Below are 14510 nucleotides of genomic sequence, written 5' to 3'. Positions count from 1 at the left end.
AAATAAAACACTTAAAAGCGTTGGGAAATGCTTCTAACGAAATTGAAATAAAATTCACAATGCCAAGGATTAAGGACCCCACGTTAGTCCAAAAAATGGTACACGTTACGATTAAACTGGTCGCAACTGCTTCTCAATCTAATTATTGGGTTGGCAACTAAGTGATTGCGGATTTTGTCAATACCATCTAATGACAAAATCCGCAATCACTTATTTGCCAACTCAATAGAAAATGGCGAGACAAAGAGAGTACTAAGGCACGTGCAAATGTGTATCCACGAATATCTTGTCAATCACATATCAAATGAATCTGAAACTATTTTGATATCAATTCTAAGTGTAATGCAAGTGCTCCTATACATTTATTTTGGCGATTAATATCCACAATTCTCAACAATTATGAATCTTAAAAAGAAGTATTTCAAAAGTTGGGGCAAAGTTGGTTCCTTCTATCGCTTCGTCTATTGGTTTGGCAATGACTTAGTGGCCAACTCAATAGAAAATGGCGAGACAAAGAGAATGCCGAGGCGCGTGCAAATGTATATCCACGAATATCTTATCAATCACATATCAAATGAATCTGAAACTATTTTGATATCAATTCTAAGTGTAATTTAGGTGTTCCTATATATTTATTTTGGCGATTAATATCCACAATTCTCAACAGTTATAAATTTTAGAAAGAAATATTTGAAAAGTTGGGGTTAGGTTGGGAAGAGTTGGTTCCTTCTGTCGCTGTGTCTACTATTTTTGCTTAGTTATTTTTATTAGATGCTGAATTGAAACAAAGCAGCTCTCGGGGAAACTTAAATTGGTTGAAGGACTTCTCTAACGAACAGGGAATGCGATTTGAAACGTCGATCGATTGATTTTATCAGTCGATTCAGGTCCTCTAAGCCGGCTAAAAAGTATCGTTCACGATATCCATGGGATTGGCCGGTGTAGCACGGGTTTGATTTAATTGACTTAGCCGATAACGTTGGCGTCGTCAAGAGCACATATTCCTGTTTGTAAATATTTGAACATTTGCTAATCTCATATAAAGTGTAATACATGATCATTTCATACAGATTATGAAAGAAACGTTGAATTGGTTGGAATTATATTTCCATGAAAGATTACGATTTAAAATACATGAAAAGGTTTGTAATATTACACAGACATAATACTTAATATTATATTATATTATTAATTATATTATAATATCGCTATTATATTAAATAATACTCATATATAATTGAATTAGTGATATCCACTATCTCCTTTGAGTTTTGGTTCTGGAACTTCACGGAGGAAATGTTTAATGAGAGGCATAGAAAGTTCAAATAAATCTGTAGAAATTCCGAATCTGGTTGAAAATTGGTCAAGTATAAAACTATAATGGCAAAGTATGAATCGGTCATGAGCAAATGTTAAATGTAACTGGAATCGCAAAGAATGAATAGGAAAACCACTGAAAGCTGAAGTATGAGATGTGTATCTATCAAAGAAACAAAAAATGATGGTTACAGTGATTTTAACGAAGTAGAACACAGTACTATAAAGTGTGAAACCTGTTAAAGGAAAGAAGAATAAAGAAAGATATTACAAAAATTCTAAAATTTACTTTCGTGAGGTCGCACAGTATTTTGTATTAATGCATATTTGATTAACTAAATTAGTAAACCAGGAAATAAAGTTGCCCGATCTGGATTAACAGGAAGGTAACAAAACCGGTATCGATTCGAGGTTAGTTATCTGGTTATTATTGGGTTAGCAAGTGAGTGATTGCGGCTTTTGTCATTAGATGGCAATGACAAATTTCGCAATCACTTAGTTGCCAACTCAATAATACACGACGATCACTTGCTAGAAAGTTCACTGTTCGCTTGATAAAAAAGTGAAACAAGTCCACGTATCGGGTTATATTTTCATACGTATGTGTACTACATCGCGAAAGTCGGCCATGTTGCTTCGTTCGACTGCGTTTCGTTGAAATTCTCGCCCATGATGGTGTTCCAGCTGCAAACGAAGCAAAAGACGAAAGGATAGGAAGATACTGGAAAAGGAGAATTTTAATTTTTCCAATAGAAAGTTGAAAATAAATTGAAATCCATGGAATCCAGTGTCATATAAAGTAGCCCGATGCTTGTGGCCCGCGGTTATACTAAATTAAATATAATCAGGTGAACAGACAGTATTCAAAGAAAAGAATAACGTATGTATACGAGATATGGATATAAAAGATATCCAGTTACACTGACATATACATGTACAAAAAACGGTAGAAAACGAACGGGATAGATTGGAGTGTGTGCGCGTGCAGAAGGCAGCACGCGTATCGATAAATACACACGTACACGATGCACACGTATAGAACAGAAAGGCCGAGGGGTAAATTGGCAAACACACGCACACACGTAAATACACATAGACGCGGAAGCAAGCAAAGCGCTATTATGAAATCCACTGAACATAATATTGGTAAATTATGGGTTTCCATTTGCGGTGGAGCAAACAGGTCGAATTGGACAAATGTCGTGAAGCACTATGCCATTGCTGCAGCAAGGAATCGATCAGACGACACGACGTTACGACACGCGTAAAACAGTCAAGTTCAAACGGTGGAAAATCATGGAAACTTGCCCGTAGATGGAGAGCAACGCCAAATTAGACAAACCCCCATAGTCTCTATAATTGGACGAACGAAACGAAATTCCTATGGAATTACGCAAATGTTTCACAACTGAAATGGCTTTTTGTCCTTTCTCTTGTTTTACGTTGGACGTCGCATCAAATTTCGTGCCGCATTTTTCTCTGCTGACATTTGTTCCCTTAGCGCGCCAGAGCACGCGCGTGAAATATCTTTTTTAAGGGAAGAATGGAAAATGTAAAACAGAGGGGGATGTGTCTGGTGTTTGGTAACGATAAATCACCGTAAGAAAAAAGAAGGGAAATTATAAGGTTTCTCTGCGACGGAATTTCGATTTTACTGAATTTTTATTCCCACGGATAGATAGGTGTTCCGTACTGTAATTCATCGTAACGATAATTGTTTATCATTCGGTAGATTCAGTAAATTGCGATTTAATTGATTGCAGTATGGCAAGGGTGCAGTGACCGATAGCGATCGAGTGTTATTTTTAATAACAAAACAATGAAGATTAAACTATATACAGTGGCTCAGGAAAGTATTGGAACGCTTACATATGCAAACTTGAATGGCCGAAATAATGTACATCCAAGTAATTTGCTTCGACAAGCAGATGTCAATAGGAAGATGGAAGTTTTGACGTTATGTCAGTAAAATTTGAAAAGGATTCAACAACGTAGGTAGAAGTTATACATTTATTAAAAACACGTATTGTAAGTGACTGACAGAAGTATTTAAACGCTACATACATTATTAAATTATTTAATATTAATATTTTGTTGGACCACCTTTAGCAGCGATAGTGCGTCTCAATCGACGTTCCATACTGTAAACCAATGATTTTGTAAAACTACACTCAACGGAGTTTCATATTTCTGTAATTTTATCTTCCAATACTTGCTTTGAGATTATCTGAAATTTATTTAATCTTTTTCCGATTTTAGTCTATAAATTTTCAATCGGATTTATGTCTGGACTTTGCGGTGGAGTAATTAGCATGTGTGGTGTGTTATATACGATCCATTCTTTCGCAATTCTAGCAGTATGCTTAGGATCATTATCTTGTTGGAAGTGGAAATCTTCCAATAATCCTAATTTGCGGGCACTTTCTTTAAGGCTATTTTTTTAAATATTTAAATACTTATATTTATCAAGTATTCTATCAATAAATATCAAATTTCCGGCGCCACTGGTAGCCATGCACCCCTACACCATGACCGATCCACCTCTGTGTTTCACTGTTTCATGTAAATGTCGAATTTCCAATTCTGTATTTGGTTTTCTCCGCACATAATTTTGACCATCAGACAAGTCAGACTTGTTAACAGTAGAACTACCACACCACTAAAAACGACTGGTTTTACAATTTTATAAATGTGTCAACCCTCGTTCAGGGATGATGGGCCCAGATGGATTAATAATACCAAAAACAATAACAAGGTATTATTCTAATAAAATATTCTATTACGTATTTTTTTAAAGATCAGTTATTTTCACTGGTTTTGGTAGAAATAGCTTCGTGTTAACTATCGGTAGTTCTAGTGCTAAAGCAAAGGACCGTTTAAAATTCCACGTAAACCTCCCATTTGATATTTTATTTGCAGACCAAACAAAATAGCGCGAGCTTTTAATATCGGTAAAATTTCGATAAAAGAAATACGTCCAGTGTTTCGAGTGGTTCATCGTTTTGATGGTTCATCGCTATCATTGGTATCGCAGTAACAATTTTCCACGATCAAACGAAAACCAATATCAAGTGGAAGATCGAGAGTATCGACGCAGTGAGAATCGCGCTTGAAAATGGGTGGCCATGCGCAAAAACCAAAGCATCGAGTATAAATAAAGGAAAATGAAAGCAACGTACAGCTACGATACGCAAATATGAATGCCAAACATTGCCGGAGCGCAGCACGAAAACTCGACGTGGGTGCAAAATAATTAGTTTCAGAGAAGCTTCGAGAGAGCTCGAAGTGTATATTCTATCGACACGACGCCATAACTTCGACTTTCGGATAATTAATTTTCCATTCGCCAACACCAACTTTCATAAAAAGTCCTATCAGAGAATCACGTCGATTTTTCATCGTATATCGGTCGAAATAATCGGCAAAGTTCTGATAAAATGACCGTCGATTTCCAAAGTTGTAAGGGAAAGTCGATAAAGCAGTTTGAGAAGTAAGGTTATGGTGCAATTTCGAACTGATGTTATCTTAATATTGGAATGTCATAGGGCGAACAAGGATTGATTTCTTAAAGCAAATGAAATCATATTAAAATTCACAGTTTCTTTTAAATGTTTGTAATTTACGATTTAGTTTTCAGGGAAATTAATTTCGAAATTGCATATACGCTTTTATAAAAAATAATTGAATTGAAGAAAACAGGAGGAGACATGTTATCAATTAAGTATCTTATCTATGTGGGTGATTTTCAAAAACAATTTTCTTCAAAATTAAGCTTTACATGAGAAAATCGTATTCTACACTTTTCATCTACTGCGTTGGCAATTAAATGATTGCGGATTTTGTCAATACCATCTAATGACAAAATCCGCAATCACTTATTTGCCAACTCAATAGAAAATGGCGAGACAAAGAGAGTACTAAGGCGCGTGCAAATGTGTATCCACGAATATCTTGTCAATCACATATCAAATGAATCTGAAACTATTTTGATATCAATTCTAAGTGTAATGTAAGTGTTCCTATACATTTATTTTGGCGATTAATATCCACAATTCTCAACAATTATGAAACTTAAAAAGAAGTATTTCAAAAGTTGGGGCAAAGTTGGTTCCTTCTGTTGCTTTGTCTATTGGCTTGGCAATCACTTAATGGCCAACTCAATAGAAAATGGCGAGACAAAGAGAGTGCCGAGACGCGTGCAAATGTATATCCACGAATATCTTATCAATCACATATCAAATGAATTTGAAACTATTTTGATATCAATTCTAAGTGTAATTTAAGTGTTCCTATACGTTTATTTTGGCGATTAATATCCACAATTCTCAACAATTATGAATCTTAAAAAGAAGTATTTTAAAAGTTGGGGCAAAGTTGGTTCCTTCTATCGCTTCGTCTATTGGTTTGGCAATGACTTAGTGGCCAACTCAATAGAAAATGGCGAGACAAAGAGAATGCCGAGGCGCGTGCAAATGTATATCCACGAATATCTTATCAATCACATATCAAATGAATCTGAAACTATTTTGATATCAATTCTAAGTGTAATTTAAATGTTCCTATACATTTATTTTGGCGATTAATATCCACAATTCTCAACAGTTATGAATCTTAAAATGAAGTATTTCAAAAGTTGGGGCAAAGTTGGTTCCTTCTGTCGTTATGTCTATTGGCTTGGCAACTAAGTGATTGCGGATTTTGTCATTAGGTGGTATTGACAAAATCCGCAATCACTTACTTGCCAGCTCAATATATCCGAAAATATCTTGCATCGAGCATAATCACGCTCTCAATAGGTTTAATTACGTTCTAATTTCATGCAGCCGCGAGCGCGTATCTCGAATTTATAAACAAATCTATGGGAGTTTCATATCGTTAGCGGTGCCGACCGGATGGCTGAACAGCACCGAGTTTGAAAGGCATTTGCACCGTGGACACGTGATGCATGTAGTGAAACTAGCTACACACAGAGCGATACAAATGAGCTGATTTAACACGGCCGCATTAATCGTCGACTGGTTAAGCGATTCGAATACTCTGGACCCCTCGTTAGTCTAAAAAATGGTACACGTTACGATTAATAACCTTTGCACTTCTATTTCGAGTGTGACTCGACGCCAGTTTTTACCTCAGAAGCTCCTTTGTCGAGTCCCAGCTGTTTTTGTGAAACGTGCAAAAGAAAAGCAGGATTACATCCCAGAAATTGTTTCAAGATATATGGTACACGTAAAAATTACAAAATACAACAATAGTGTGAATTAAACTGGTATTTAAGTGAATTTGTTTTTTTATTTTATTTATTTGAATTGTCTTATTTTTTAGTTAAAGTAAATTTCAAATAAAACACTTAAAAGCGTTGGGAAATGCTTCTAACGAAATTGAAATAAAATTCACAATGCCAAGGATTAAGGACCCCACGTTAATCCAAAAAATGGTACACGTTACGATTAAATTGGTCGCAACTGCTTCTCAATCTAATTATTGGGTTGGCAACTAAGTGATTGCGGATTCTCTCAATACTATCTAATGGCAAAGTCCGCAATCACTTAGTTTCCAACCCAATAGAAAGTAAAAGCCTTTATGAGCACCCTGGACAAAGCAAGAATCAGTTCATCGTTCCCTCTGCAATATACCAATCAAACTATTTATATTTCGGCAGTAAAAGCTAAGACTATCAAACGAATTACCGAAATGCCATCCGTAGCAATCAAGACACCCCAAGTCAACGATCCCAATTACAGCATCGAAGCTACCGCTTCCTGCTTATCGTCGGCCGGCAAGTAATAGCCCTAGACACCGTGTACATGGCACATGTGCGCGCGCACTCGTCAATGCACAATGCATATAACAGAGCGATACGATGACAGACAGTGGCTTAACCCGGTGTCTGGTCAGAAGGTTTGCATCGTGATGTCGTGGCTGCTTGTTCTCTCGCTGGTCATACCAACATCCTTGTCGTCGTCGCCAGACGTGGTGACGTGTAGGCAAAGCAATGACTACACGATCTGCCGTGAGGAGGACGTTCTCGTAAACGTCAGCCAACACGGCGAAGCGAACAGCTTGAGCATCCACGATCTAAGCCTAATCGAGGTGCGTGAGGACGCGTTCGAGAACTTGACGGCAACCAGCTTGAGCCTGGGTCACGGCAACCGAATTTCCACACTAACGAAGCTGTCGTTTCGTGGATTGGCAGATTTGGAGGAGCTGCACCTGGACAACAACCGAGTCAGCCTGAAACCTTACCTGTTCTCCGAGCTGAAGAAGCTGAAGGCTCTCTATCTGAGCTTCAATCGGATCGATCACCTACCCAAACATGCATTCGATGGATTGCCCTATCTGAAGTGGTTGTTCCTCAGATACAATCGCTTAACGTCCATCGAGCAAGACACTTTCGTTGACCTGACCGATCTGTTGCAGTTTCTTAGGTTGGATAATAACAGGATCAGCGAGATTGTGCCCGGCAGCTTCGAGAAGCTACACGAACTCACTCATTTGCATTTGGAATATAATCTTATAAGCAAGATCCTACCTGGCACGTTTCGAGGACTGAAAGCATTGACCGCTCTGTTTCTCGATTACAATTCACTGACGAACATTTTCAAAGGAGATTTTGACGACCTGGACTCGTTGCAGATGCTGAACCTTCAGTTTAACGAGATCGCTGATATAGAACCTGGGTCCTTCGACAATCTGTCCAGCTTGAGAAAATTGAACTTGAGGAGGAACAAACTGACTCACATTACCGTCGGAATCTTTGACAAACTGGCGAAATTGTACGATCTAGATTTGTCTTACAATTTCATTGGCATCGTAGATCCTGCAGCTTTCAGCAGTGGCAATATAGAATCGTTCCATTTCATTCATAACAATCTCAGTGACATCAACGAAAACGTCGTTGGATTATCTTCTTCCACCATAATATACTCATAAACCTGACACCATAAACAAATCAATAAATATGTGCGGGTCGTTTAATTCAATGGAACGTGATCCAGAGGAACTCGAATGGAAATTCAGGCGATAACCGTTCTAAACGTTCCTAGAAAAGCATAAACAAGTGAAGCAGCAAGCTGACATTCGAAAGATCAGGATCGACCTAGCAGTTAACCACATTACAGAAGCGACCGAATGGAAAGCCTGCAGGTCCCAAGTTTCGCAAATCCAGTGCACTTTCAGTTATCTTACGTCACTTGGATGGCTAAACGATCATCGAGAGTGTCTATGTCAGCTGAACTAAGAATTTACCAGTAGCCTTCTGTCACTGACTGGTTGGAACATCGCTGGAACTTGGACTGGATTCCCTGTCGATTTTACGCTACCATTTAATTGGAAAATATCAGGAAAGTTAACGGTCCTACGTGCAACCACGTTCTTGAGAATTCTGTTCAATGAGATTGAGGAAATAGATTGGACAAAGTGGAAGAAACATCGTTGAATTGGTGTTCATCGTGGTTCTTCAGTTTGTAAGAGGGTGCAGAACGTTGGTGAATTTCGTGGCTCGTGTAAATCCCTTTCGAACGAAGATCAAATGTTTGTGAAGCAAAGAGAAGGCTCCTGTCGCCAAATTTGCCAAAGTCTTAAAATCATATCCTCTAAGTGGCATTCGAATTTCGCTCTCCTCGACTGAGTCCCTGGCTGGAGACACGATTCTAAGTTTGCTTTAGGAACTACTGGATCGGCAACTAAGTGATTGCGGATTTTGTCATTACCACCTAATGGTAAAATCCGCAATCACTTAGTTGCCAACCCAATATAAATCCAGATTTCGAAATGGGAATTTTAGTTTAATCTCGTTGATAGAAGATCTATGGATCTTCTAAGACGGAATTTCGTGTCGTTGATAGATTTATTCTTCTTTTTTCTCTTTTCTCGATTTTTCTTTTTGTCTCTCTTAATTTTAAAAAGAATGATTTCTCAGGTAAAGATTTGGACGATCGACGCGTAAAAATTCAGACATTATCAAGTGAAACGTGTTCATCGGCTGGCAAAGTGGAAATTGATACTCTCAAGAAATTCCCAAGTAAACAAGTGTCGCCTCGTTGCCATGGTATAATAATTAATGGTAGCATCTAGTTTCTGGAATTAGAGCTGTCCAAACCACCTAAAACGCTTCAATTACATGAACTGCTAATTTAGTCGCGAATGGATATTTCTTTTAATTCGTTGCTGTTGATTTTGTGACAAACTTAATACCTAACCTTTTGAGCGCTACGTTGTCCGACGTTAAGCGTGCGTCATGGACGCCTCACTCTTTACGAAGAAGCACACCGTGGGCTGCGTATTTTTTACGAAAGAGCGCAGGTTGAGCAGACTGAATTTTCATTGCAAAATATATCGATTGTAGCTAAAATAAATTATGTAGTAACTTGAAAAGCCTTAATAACCATTTATTTCATTAAGCAATAATAACATGAACAATATCAAAATTTGAAATTATATTTTTTAAATTGAAAATTTAATAATTTTGTATTTTATGGTAAATCTGAAAGCAGAGTTCCATACATAAGCCAATGTTACGTTTTCTGCATTCGTAACGCGAGTCAGTCCTGCGATTATGTTTACTGCAAACAGCGCATCTTCGTCGCGAAGAATGTTTATTATTTTCTTTAGTTACGCAGGATGTAGGGAGATGTCTCTCCGTTAACCAAAATGGAAGGTCGTCCGATTCATCTCTTCCTCCTTTAGCCTCTACTCTGCGTGCCGGGTATTTTTGCAAAATATCTTTTATGACAAACAGATGAATATTTTCAAATGTTCCGGCTTTATTATTAGCACTTTTGAATATATGCGTTATATACAGCGAAGTCTAAGAGCTGGGAAAAATAGTTTTATACCATTTTGTGCTTTTTCGAACGCAGTAAAGTGAACTTAAATTCAAATCGATTTTATCGACTGCGCCCATCAAGGCATTGTAGCTTGTTACACTTGGTTTTCGCTTTGCTTTGCCAGTTTGATAATTAATTTTTTTTGTTTAAACGAAATCATCAGAATGTCAGGTGGATAACATCCATACGTCTTTTCTATCACGCCACTTTAACGCCACTTTTAGTCTAAATTGAATGGTTATATGAGAACGCATATATGCGTACATAACTTAAATAGATTGGTTATGTGAGAACGCATATATGCGATCATAGCGCTCAAACGGTTAAACGTAACGTCGTATATCGTAGAACACATAAACGAAGTAACTTGAATATTTTTGATAAAAGAAACAGAGTCTTAAAGAAGTCTCTGTTAAGAATAAAAAGAAATATTTCACAAATCCGCCAATTAACGTCATGAAGTTTAATTTCATTCCACCATTGTCTACGTTATCAAACAAATCTATAAGTCTTATAAATTCTTTAGCTGTGAAAAAACGTGAGTTGTTTATATAATTATTTGCATTTGCCATTACCTTGTTCATACATTTTGAATTCCCGCTTCTGAGTCATGTGTTTTATATAGACATCGTTGTACCGCAATATTATGGTCAAAGAATTTTATTTTCATTTACAATATAGTCAGGAACAAAGAAGTATATAATTTTTTTATAAAAACCCGAATGTATTGCTCCATTTTAATTTCCTAAAAAAGAAAAAAAAGAACCCTCCGAAAAATTGAAGTAAATCAACGACCGATTATTCGAATACTTATTATTATACTACGAATGTTTGTGCATTTATGAAACATTTTTATTTGATGGAAAATTAAACAGAATATATAGAATATAGAAAAATATACAAGATATTGAAAATGAAATTTCTGTGTACAATATCTGTGTGCAAGGAACCTCTACTTCGATTCATAATCCGAATTTCTATAATCATCCACGGTATATATTTATTGCTGCAAAAATTTCCATAAAAATCAATGATATTAAAAGCAATTTGTTATCAATAGACTGGGAATATTTATGCAAAAATTCATATTCATATAAATATGTATAACTTGAAAAATGTAACTATAAGAAATTGTTTCCTTTATTAAATATCACATTTTTCTATACTTTGGATATTTCATACATTTTTAAATAATCGCATTCTACGAACTTTTATATCCTCGAGTTTCCGCATAAAAATCCGCAATTTAATTATCAACAATAACCCAATCTACACCTTCACTGAACGTTCGTATTGCCGAAACTATATATCGCCATTGAGGTAATTATTGCGTTGGCAACTAAATGATTGCGGATTTTATCATTAGGTGGTAATGACAAAATCCGCAATCACTTAGTTGCCGATCCAATAGATCGGTAGCTGACCGACGCATCGCACAACGAACCGGAGCTGGTCAATCTCGACCGGTCGTTCGTTTCCGGTCGGCCATTGTCTCGAGCCGAGCACAAAGCTTTTTATAGCCGGGCCGGTTTACGACGGAAATAAAAGGAAGATGGCGGGGCTGGCACTTGTTTAGCGTAGTTACGCGCACTTCACAAGCCTTTTAGCACACTCCAGCTACTCTGTTTCCTCGCAATTAAATGTTTTCGCCGGCCGCAATTCCGCCGTGCTTCGCCATTCCCATCTCGCCCCCAATCTTTTTCTTTTCCGTTGTTTCTCTCCTGGTTTCTGGCGCGCGCGGTCGCCGTTTGTCTTCCAACACTCGACTGAATCTTGCGTCGTTTCGCGGTAATAAAACGGCCTGATGGGGCCGGGGAAAACGAGAACGAGAAGGGTAATTGGTAGATGCTGCGTTAAGATTGCGGCGATGAGTGTTAACAGTTTGTCCGACACGAAGTGCAGCAAACTCGATGCTGCTAATTGCATTTCAGAAGAGAAGAGAGGTTTTTAACCGTTTCAGCGCCATGCAGCGCCATCGCGCTGTTTGCGTATTGTGGTGAACTGTGTCGTGATCGTCAATTCGTAATGCGCTCGGTTCCGAATGTAGCGAGTCATATCAGAGTTTCCTCTCGTAATTACCTTTTTTTCAAATAATCGTAAACCATCTGCATAAACGGAAAAAAAAACAGCGCGATCTCGTCGGTCGGCATTTAAATGAACGAAGCGCTATCACATTGCATGGCACGATCCGACACGGATTTTTAACACTTTACTAACCGCTAGCAGTTCGACAGAATACGCGTGACCGACCGGCAGCTTAGGCGCAAATTCTCCCCGGCGCCGACTCTGTTTCGGTTTAGACTCTGCAATACCATTCTTTTCGTTCATCGCGAGCGGTAAGTTTTTCAAATTGGTATAAAACCGTGGGAGCTTACAAAGCAACGCAACTGACACAACTGAGCAAGGTACTTTAGTACTAAATAACAAATTACTGCTCATATAATGAAAAAGATTGTTTATCACCATGGTAACCGACTAACTATAGATAGGTTGTAGGTCGGTAAGCGCCGGCGACAAAAAGCAGATTAATAGGCTATCGGTCGGTAAAGTGTTAAAAAACCCTGGCACTAAAACGGTTAAAACACTTTGACTGCCACGTTGATTCTATATGACCGACCACGGTTTGTCTTGTGACGCCATATTGGTCATTGGTGACCGGAGCACTTGAACTTCTTACGATTGTAAAAATTGAATGAAAATTGACGGTTAGGGCATTTTGAATATAACTGATAATATAACCGTAAGAAACGATATTTTATAATTGGAATAAAAATACAGAAAACCGAATAAATATAGGAGAACTGAAAGATACAATAGTAAATGTTATCTTCGCTTTTTCTACGAAACTGATATTCGATATACCCACTTTACGTTATCGACTCGAACAAAGATTGGAATATTACAACAGGAATAAGGAATTTTGTCGACCAATTTCCTGTATTCCGGATTTACTATACACGAAAGCCACGAAAACCACTGAATCGGTATAAAGCTGGATTTTCATACAGCATCGTCGTATAACTGCTTTTCCGTACAGAAGTGCACAGTGAAAAGGTTAATCGTCGAAAAGACGGCTAATTAATGAAAACTAATGATGCCGTTTCCGTGGCTGATAGCGTAAATAAAAAATCGCTGTTTCGTTGTTACCATCAGACTGTATGACTTTAACTTAAATAAGCTTTTGAAGTAGATGCGCAAACGCTTTGAGAAATTAGGGTCATCGGAGATCCGGAATTTCATACTATATACGTACATATTATTAGACACTCGATGTGAAGAGCAACGCTAATATTTACCAAGCTTCTTGCCTGCTCTCCAAGTAATCCATCCACTAGACCGTTTCTGCATTTCCACGTGACTGTAGACTCTTATAGTCCTAGTTTGTACACTACAAGATCGCTAATCGAAGCTTTAACGCCTCGTACTTTCTGTTCGATGGAACAGTCTCGTCAGAGATCACAGATCAAGTGGTTCCGGTAATTCGATAGTCAGACACAAGAGCGCGCTGTTTCGTCGATCCTTTGGTGGGAATTATTGGGTTGGCAACTAAGTGATTGCGGGTTTTGTCATTAGGTGGTATTAACAAAATCCGCAATCACTTAGTTGCCAACACCGTCTATACGGTGTTTCAACCTGTTAACTGCGGAATTTAGCTTCAGAAATCCCGTGAGCAGATAAAATCAAGCGAAAGGAGGAAGGATTAGGTTTTTGTTCGATAAGAAATTAACGATTCGTTGTTGGAGAAGGTATTGTTATTGAAAAGTTGTAAATTACCAAAAATAATAAAATTCATAAAGAGGAAAAATTAAAGAGAAAAAATTGAAAAAATTCAGGTGATCTCAGTGTGGTGTTTTTGAAAGCATAGTGGCATTTCGCAGGTCCTGCCTTTTTTACGCATTTCATTTTTCAGCAGACAGCATATCTTTGAAGTGGATTTACTTTTTAAAACAAATCAAAATTTGGAAATAATCAGACTCTTTTTTTATAAAATATATAATAGGTTTGCTGGAAGTAAATATAAACGAGACATATCGCTAAATATCATTTGTATTACTTTTTACTAAAATTTCGAGTTTTTGTGGTAAATGGTAATTTTTTATTTCACACGAGGAGTATACACGTCAACCGCATCGAAATAAAATTTTCGATCGAGGTGTATACACGTCGAACGCAGTTAACTGGTTAAATGAATTAAGCTTTTTTTTGGGAATGTTTGAAATTTCTCCATGGGGGTGAATTTATTGAAATATAAAATTTATTGAAATTACAGTGAACGATTTCATTGCAGCAACCAAACAAATATAAATTTTATAAGCTAAACTGATATGTTATTTGTTTTTGTAAAAATTGACTTTAAAATAATAATTT

General features: G+C 37.4%; 2 protein-coding genes across 12 annotated transcripts in view; both read left to right on the top strand.

The window, feature by feature from the left end:
- LOC100647243 (tyrosine-protein kinase Btk29A) overlaps nt 1-14510 on the top strand; it is a 328457-nt gene that overhangs the window by 265825 nt on the left and 48122 nt on the right. The gene's annotated exons all lie outside the window — the stretch shown is intronic.
- On the top strand, nt 7123-9794 carry LOC110120070 (leucine-rich repeat-containing protein 15-like). Its single transcript, XM_020867569.2, has one exon. It carries the CDS (start codon nt 7129-7131, stop codon nt 8245-8247), a length of 1119 nt encoding a protein of 372 aa, XP_020723228.2. The 5' UTR covers nt 7123-7128; the 3' UTR covers nt 8248-9794.

This window comes from Bombus terrestris, chromosome 18 (genome assembly GCF_910591885.1).
Source record: "Bombus terrestris chromosome 18, iyBomTerr1.2, whole genome shotgun sequence".
Classification (NCBI taxonomy): domain Eukaryota; kingdom Metazoa; phylum Arthropoda; class Insecta; order Hymenoptera; family Apidae; genus Bombus; species Bombus terrestris.
The sequence above is the reverse complement of the archived record's forward strand: the minus strand, read 5'-3'. Positions and strand labels throughout refer to the sequence as shown.

What these genes read in the sequence shown, in the direction of transcription:
- LOC110120070 (XM_020867569.2), top strand. Translation starts at nt 7,129, where the DNA reads ATGTGCGCGCGCACTCGTCAATGCACAATGCATATAACAGAGCGATAC.